A 7,719-nucleotide genomic window follows, 5' to 3' on the forward strand; every position below is an offset into this window, starting at 1 on the left:
CCTACCTGGCCTCCCTAGCAGCCGCATCTTTTCGTGGACACTGAGATCTAGCTTGCAACTGCCATGCTGGATCCGGATGCTCCGGTCCGTCGACTTCTCCCTCTTCCACTCCGGTGTCTGTGGATGCTTCGAGTCCGGCCACGCCCGGGCGTCTGGGGCTGGCCCGGGCATCCTGGTGCCGGCGGCGAGGTGCAGAATCTGGTCTCCAGGCTGTTCCACGTGCGGATGCAAAGCCTTCTCCAGCTCTCAGGATCCCGGCGTGAGAGCCTCCGGCCCGAACGTGTCCCCACGCCCCTCAGGGGCCGCTGATCCCGCCCCCGCTCCCCTGCTCTAGCAAATTCCAGAGTCCTAGGCTGTCCTTTCGAGGGAATCAGTATCCGGCGCCTGCCTTTCTACTTTCTAAAAGGGCATGTCCCGCCTCTCCCGAGGTCAGGAACGGAGAAAGCAGAAATAGAATAGAGTTTCTCCTCCCTGTCTGCCTCAGAGGTCGCAGCAGGCCTCTTCAAGGAACAGACGCTGGACTCGTTCTGCAGACCTGAAGCCATTTCCCCTGTCGACGGTTGCTCCTCACTCGCGCCCATTCCCCCCCTCCTCCCCCGTGGCCCGAGTAGTCTGACTATTGCCATTCAAGAAATCAAAGACCCAGGGATTGATTGGACTTGACTCTCCAGAGATGTGATCATAATTTCTCCAGATCCAGGACTCCCCAGTCCCTGGCCCCCTCTTCAGACTGAGAAATCTGGGCCCTCCACTCACCCTCAGTCAGATCTGGTGTTCAGACTCTGTTGCTGAGGCGTGTGCGACCCCATGGACTGCAGCCCGCCAGGCTCCTCTGTCCATGGGACCTCCCAGGCAAGAGTACTGGAGTGGGTTGCTCCTCCTCCAGGGAATTTGCCAGACCCAGGGATCAAACCCGTGTCTCCTGCATCTCCTGCATTGGCAGGCCAATTCTTTACCACAAAGCCACCTGGGAGGTGGTCTTTACCATGGACCTTGCACCCTTTGGTTCCAGGAAATTGCTCACCCCCTCATTCCCCTTGGGATCTTGGGTCTAACTTTTCCCTGAATAGCCTGGGTCATTTGCCAACTCTGAGTCAAAGACTCTCACCATCCCCCAGCTTCCCCAGGCTATTTTGAGGGCACCTGTCTGATCCTGGGTAGCGTCTGTGGTGAAAGAAACATCAGGATTGCATCAGGACCCAGGAGGAGGAGGAGGCTGGGATGTTTGGGGGCGTGAATGCCTAGCCTGCAGTTACTCAGGAGCTTGTCTTGTAACTTCCAGATCATGACACCTGTTTCCTTGAGGAGGACGCTTTGATCCTGTGTGGCTAGCTGCTTTCCTGATGATCAGCAAACCTCAGAAAACCCAGAACTTCAGGTGAGATGCGGAAATTCCAGTTGCGGAGCACGATCTGCCTCAGTTAGCCAGAAAGGCGGTCCCGTTCCATTCCTGCTCAGGCTGCAGAGTCAAGGTTCCCAGCCCCTTCCTTCCTTCCTCAGACCCAGGAGTCTGAAACCCCAGCTCCCTCCTCCCTCAGGCCAAACAGTCTGGGCCCTCCAGCTGCTTTCACCCAGGTCCCAGTTCATCAGATTTCTATCCCCCTGGTGCCTCACATGGTGGAGGCCAGGCCCCCAGCTGGAAGGACCCCCGATTGCATCATCTGTCCAGGTTGACCTGGACACCGTGGAATCCTAGCATCTGCCAAGTGGGTCAAATATCACGGGTCAGGCGTCGGGAAGGTGATGGGGCGGGTCTGTCTGGATATAAATTCTGGAGTGTCTGCATCCATCCCAAGAGATCTGGGTGTCCAGTCAGCTGTGAGTCCATGTGCAAGGGGACCCAGGCTACTGAAGCAGTCATCTGAGAACCTGCTCTCCTGGGCAACCGGGCTCCGAAACAGGATCTAGACCATTCAGCTCTTCAAACCCCAGACCCCAGACCCCACCTGAGGACGTGAACCACTGATGGGCTGGGACGAGGCCAAGTTCAAGCACTTGGGACTGTGGGTCCCTGTGCTGGCTGTCCTCCTGCTAGGAACCTGCCGGGCGCATCCCATTCCAGACTCCAGCCCCCTCCTCCAGTTTGGGGGCCAAGTCCGCCAGCGGTACCTCTACACGGATGATGCCCAGGAGACAGAGGCCCACCTGGAGATCAGGGCCGATGGCACAGTGGTGGGGGCAGCCCGCCAGAGCCCCGAAAGTGAGTATGTGTATGGGGAGGTAGGGCTTGATCCTGAAGCAGTAGGGAATTGGGGCCTGGACTCCCGAGTCTGGGGGAGGAGAGGGATGGGCAAGGCCTTCTGAGCCCCTGACCCACTTTCTCCCCTCAGGTCTCTTGGAGCTGAAAGCCCTGAAGCCAGGCGTCATTCAGATCTTGGGAGTTAAAACATCCAGGTTTCTCTGCCAGGGGCCAGATGGGAAGCTGTACGGATCGGTGAGTTTCCAGGATCCCCGTCCTTGCCCGCCACCCTTCCTCTCCCCATCCTCACAATCTGAGGGACCAGGTTGCACCTTTGATGTTGGTCAGGCTTGGTTTGACGTTCTCCGCATGCCCCTAACCCGGCCACAATCCCCAGAGGAGAGCGCTGTGGTCATCAGCGTTCACAAGAAGAAACTGAGGCTCTGGCAGGGCGACCACCGGCCCCAAGTCACAGGGCCCATGAATGACAATGACCTGGGAGGCCAAGTCTTGTGACTCCTGTGCTGACCATACAGGTTCCCACAGGCCTGGCTCATGCTGGGCGAAGGGTCGCTCCAGGAATCGATGGCCTGTAAAGTGAACATGACCTTGGGTGCTAGCCAGATGCCCCTGCCAGGACTTAGAGAGCCTCCCCTGATCCCTGGGCTGGAATAGTCTTCTCTGTGAAGTGGGGGGCGGGGAAGTGCGTGGGTCTCGCAGCGCCATCTAGGGGTTAAGGAGGGACCTGCCTCCGTGGTTTTGAGTCTGGGAGGAAGGGGCTGGGGAGACCTAGACGATAAAGCTGAGAAAGGAGGGGGTTCCCCCAGCTCCCCAGCAGTCCTAGGACTGGAGGGCCTGGACTCCTGAGTCTGGGAGAGGTTGGGGCTGGGAGTCCTTCAGGAGCAAGGGGGTATCGGAACCCCCACATTTCTGACCTGACTCTCATCCCCGCAGCTGCACTTTGACCCCAAAGCCTGCAGCTTTCGGGAGCTGCTTCTTGAAGATGGATACAACGTCTACCAGTCGGAGACCCTGGGCCTTCCACTCCGCCTGCCCCCCCAGCGCTCGTCCAACCAGGACCCGGCCCCGCGGGGCCCTGCTCGCTTCCTTCCACTGCCGGGCCTGCCCGCGGCGCCCCCGGATCCTCCAGGGATCTTGGCCCCCGAGCCTCCCGACGTGGGCTCCTCGGATCCCCTGAGTATGGTGGGACCCTCGTATGGCCGAAGCCCCAGCTACACTTCTTGAAGACGGCCGCTGTGTAGTACTGGGTCTCCTCTTTATTTATGGCATTATTTATCTTATTTATTTTTTTATTTTTCTTACTTGAGATAATAAAGAGTCTGAGAGGAGGATCAGAGTGAGTTTGTGTGTTTGAGGGAGAAAATGGGAGTCTGCTTCCGTGCCTCTCCTTGTCCCTCCATTGCCAGCCACGCTATGAGACGGTCCCAGCCTTTCTGCACCCCTTCCCCAGCTGACCCTGTGTTTGGCTCCACTAAGGTGTCCCCAGAGACTCTGGACTACCCTTGCCCTTTGACAGGACAGTATTTGTTATTCTTCCCTCACCCCTCTCCCTGACTCCAACCACGTGTTTGTGTTGTGGAACTATTTCTCTGGGGTAACTCAATAACGGGAACACTTTTTAAAATGGCACAAGCGGACCCACATCCTTATGGGAGATGTAGTTTTGGGGGGTTCATTTAGCACTAGGAATGGTCCTCAGGGCTGGGGCAAGGACTCTTGGATTCTGGAGATACAGTCGTTGCTAGGAAGGCCCTTTTGAGTCCTGAGGATTCAGAGGGCTGGACATCTGGACACCTGGATCCCAGGAGAGCAGGGGAATCTGGGCATCCTTGTCTGAGAGAGGAGGGACTGGAGATTGAGAGTCCTGGATCTCAGAAAAAGAACTTGAGAATCTAAATGCTTCCATCCAGGTGCTTATGGACCTTGGAGAGGAATGACTGTCCCAGAATCCAATCTCAGTGAGCAAGTTGCCCATCCCCACTTCCTTTCCACCAACTAGATTTCCATATTGCTCTTCAAGCTATTTTCCTGTTAGGAAAGACGTGAAGACAAAGGTTTAGACTACACTTCCTAGGACCATCCCTAGTGCTAAATGAACTCCCCAAAAACTACATCTCCCATGAGAGTGTGGGTCTGCTTGTGCCATTTTTTAAAATGTCCCATTATTGAGTTACCGCAGAGAAATAGTTCCACAACACAAACACGTGGTTGGCGTCAGGGAGAGGGGTGAGGGAAGAATAACAAACACTGTCCTGTCAAAGGGCAAGGATAGTCCAGAGTCTCTGGGGACGCCTTAGTGGAGCCAGACACTGAGGGTCAGCAGGGGAAGGGGTGAAGAAAGGCTGGGTCAGCTTTGGTGGGGTCCCAGGTTTCTGACTGATCACTGCAGCCTCACAGGAGTTATGGTCTTGAAACATGAAAGTGTTAGTCACTCAGTCATGTCCAATTCTTTGCAGCGCCATGGACTGTAGCCCCACCCCACCACCCCAGGCTCCTCTGTCTATGGGATTTCCCAGGCAAGAATACTGGAGTGAATTGCCATTTCCTCCTCCAAGGGATCTTCCTGACCCAGGAATTGGGTCAGGAGACATCTCACGAGTCTCCTGCATTGCAGACAGATTCTTTACACTCTGAGCTGTCAGGAAAGCCCCTCTCATGAAAGTACATTTAACAATTCGCTTTGAATTAACAGCCATATTGGTCTAGAAACATTAAACATAATTTTTTCCATTTGTACAGGGGTAACACACTGTATTAAATATGTAAGGTCTTATTTACATGAGTTTGATTACAGAAACTAATAAAGTATTCTCTAAATAATGAAAAAAAAAAAAAAAAGAATTCACTTTGTAGGGAGTGGGGTGGCCCAGGATAACTTTCCTAGCCTCACTGTTCTCAGAGTTCACTCTTTGCTGTTTCCATAGAGTATGAAAAAATATAACCTTTCAGCACAGCCACACCGCCAGTATTTCAAAGAGAGAGCTATACCTCCTCTATTTATTCCCCACCCATACATGAGCCTTCTCTCTCCTTTGGAGTTCCTGCCAAAATCAATCTGGATTTTGCTTCCATTAGTTTTCACAAGAATGGAGCTTTGTCCAAGTACTCAAAAGAAAACTATGTCACATGATAGGTGTAATTCTCACTACAATAGCACTCATATTGCAAGATATAAATGTATCAAACTAACAGATTGTACACCTTAAATTTATACAATGTTATCTGTCAGTAGATGTCAAGGGTAATTTTTTTTTTTTAACTATGGAGCTTTGTTCTTCCAAAAGAGATTCCCTTGAGTAATTCTGTGATCTCTGAGGACCCAGACCACCCCAGCAGCTTTCAACCTTCCCATAGCGTCCCATATCCAACTACTAATTGGACTATGTGAAGCTGCGCACGCGCGCGCACACACACACACACACACACACACCCTGCTGTTCTCAGATCATCTCACCAAGTTCTCAGCCAAGAGGGCAACTTCTTCTCTAGGGGTGAGGACTGGTGGGAAATTTCCAGTTTGGTTTTGTTTGTATGGGGTTTCTAGTGTGTTTGTTTTTGTTTGGGGCAGTGCTGTTGTGGCAGGCAGGCTCAGTAGTCACAGTCCGGGGGCTTAACTGCCCCATGGCATATAGGGTCTTTGTTCCCCAACCGGGAACTGAACCCACATCCCCTGCATTGGAATAATGTGGATTCTTTTTTTTTTAATTTGTATTTATTTATAGTTTTGGTTGCATTGGGTCTTCGTTGCTGTGTGCAAGCTTTCTCTAGTTGCAGCAAGCAGGAGCTACTCATCATTGGGGTGCACGAGCTTCTCATTCTGATGACTTCCCTTGTTGGGCAGCACGGGTTCTATGGCGCGTGAGTTCAGTTGCCCCGCAGCAGATGGAATCTTCCCGAACCAGGGATGTGACCCGTGTCCTCTGCACTGGGCAGGCAGATTCATAACCCCTGGACCCTCAGGGAGGTCCTGGAATGTGGCTTCTTACCCACTGGACCGCCAGGGAGTCCCAGGAAGTTCACGGTGCTTTTGCTTTTCTTCATGCCCTGGCACTGGTTTGGCTCCGCCGCCCCCTCATATTTCGGGGTTCCTGGGGCTCCACGGTCTGCTGGTTTTGTGAAAAGTGTTGTTTGTGAGCTTCTGTTCTCCTACTGGCTCTCCCATGGTTTGTTTTTTCTGGGAGGAGGGGTGGAATTTGGGAAGATTAAGAAACTCTAACCCGAGTCTAATCACGGGGAAACAGCAAACAAACTCCAATCGGCGACCTTCGCTATAACAACTGGCCTTGACTCTGGGAAAACGTCAAGGTCAAGAAGAAGGTGGGAGAACTGTTTAAATGAACAGAGACCAGAGTCAGCACAAGGAAATACAGTTGGCTGAGCAATTCAGGTGTTGTCCTAAATGTTAACAAGACTCTTGATGACACTTGAATGAGTTCTGTCCTTTAGAAAGTAGTCATTTATCCTTGTTAATATTTTCTGGTTTTGATTTTTGTACAGTGGTTATTAAACAGGATGTCTTTGTTCTTAGCAAATACACACTAAAGTACTTCGGGACAAAGGGGCATGGTATCTCCAGTGCTTTCTCAAATATTTATGGAAAGGTAAACACATAATAATATATGGACATAGAGAGTGAATGCCTGCTTTTTCAAAAGCAAAAAGGAACAGGAATAGCGATAATATGGGGAGCCTAGTTAAGATTATGAGTTCTTTGTACAAGTCTTTTTTTCAGTTGAGATATAGTTGATGTACAATATAAGTTTCAAGTGTGCAAGATAGTGATTCACAATTTTTAAAGGATAGATTTCATTTCCTATTATAAAATATTGGCTGTGTTCTCCATATTATACAGTATTTTCTGGTAGATGATTTGTTTTATGCCCCTTAATCCCCTGCTCCTATGTTGCTCTTTATCTGCAACTTGAAACTTTCTATAGGTTCAAGACTCTATCAGGTAAAAGTTACTCCCAGTGCCCCCCAAAACAAATCCATGCTGTTTACAGCCTCCACTGCTATCTGGCCTCTTTCCAGACATCCTTTGATGCTGCTTCTAAGAAGAAAGGGAAATTTTCAGGTCCTCTCCCCATCCCACTTGTGAAAGAAAGGATTGGAAGGAAGGAAAGAAGGGAAGAATGGAGGGAGAGGGAGAGAGAAAGGAAGAGAGAAGAGAGAAAGAAAGAAAAAGAGGCGAAAGCAGAGGTGAAAGAAGAGGAAGAGAGATGGGAGGGGGAAAAGAACACGTAAGAAAGGTGTGACACACCAAGTGGAAAGTGTGAAGCCCCACGCAGGCCCCCGGCATCTCTGATTCTGTGACAGGACATGTTTTCGAGGTGAGGCTCAAAGGCATGCAACGTGACTCAAAGTTTAAAACCCCACCAACCCACATACAATGGAATATTATTCAGCCTTGAAAAGGAAGGGGATTCTGAAGCATGCCAAACACGGCTGGATCTTGAAAACATTTTACTAAGTGAAAAAAGCCACACGAGGATAGTTACTGCATGATTCCACCGATAAAG

At 51.2% G+C, this 7,719-nt stretch overlaps 2 protein-coding genes across 2 annotated transcripts in view; one reads left to right on the forward strand and one right to left on the reverse strand.

The window, feature by feature from the left end:
- Positions 1 to 310, reverse strand: part of FUT1 (fucosyltransferase 1 (galactoside 2-alpha-L-fucosyltransferase, H blood group)) — a 3,249-nt gene extending 2,939 nt beyond the window's left edge. Inside the window, exon 1 of the mRNA XM_010849570.1 lies at positions 6 to 310. Coding sequence (XP_010847872.1) covers positions 6 to 171 — 166 coding nt within the window. The 5' untranslated portion in view covers positions 172 to 310. The remainder of the gene's footprint in view (positions 1 to 5) is intronic.
- A 1,518-nt stretch (positions 311 to 1,828) lies between these two features.
- FGF21 (fibroblast growth factor 21) lies at positions 1,829 to 3,515 on the forward strand. Its single transcript, XM_010849571.1, has 3 exons — positions 1,829 to 2,200; positions 2,331 to 2,434; positions 3,134 to 3,515. The coding sequence occupies exons 1-3, from the start codon at positions 1,966 to 1,968 to the stop codon at positions 3,422 to 3,424; spliced, it is 630 nt and encodes a 209-aa protein (XP_010847873.1). The 5' UTR covers positions 1,829 to 1,965; the 3' UTR covers positions 3,425 to 3,515.
- The last annotated feature ends 4,204 nt before the right edge of the window (positions 3,516 to 7,719 follow it).

This window comes from Bison bison, unplaced genomic scaffold, assembly GCF_000754665.1.
Source record: "Bison bison bison isolate TAMUID 2011002044 unplaced genomic scaffold, Bison_UMD1.0 scf7180017864285, whole genome shotgun sequence".
Taxonomy (NCBI): Eukaryota; Metazoa; Chordata; class Mammalia; order Artiodactyla; family Bovidae; genus Bison; species Bison bison.

What these genes read in the sequence shown, in the direction of transcription:
- FGF21 (XM_010849571.1), top strand. Translation starts at nt 1,966, where the DNA reads ATGGGCTGGGACGAGGCCAAGTTCAAGCACTTGGGACTGTGGGTCCCT. An exon ending in AGCCCGCCAGAGCCCCGAAA is followed by an intron (nt 2,201 to 2,330) that starts GTGAGTATGTGT and finishes TTCTCCCCTCAG; the next exon opens with GTCTCTTGGAGCTGAAAGCC. An exon ending in ATGGGAAGCTGTACGGATCG is followed by an intron (nt 2,435 to 3,133) that starts GTGAGTTTCCAG and finishes TCATCCCCGCAG; the next exon opens with CTGCACTTTGACCCCAAAGC.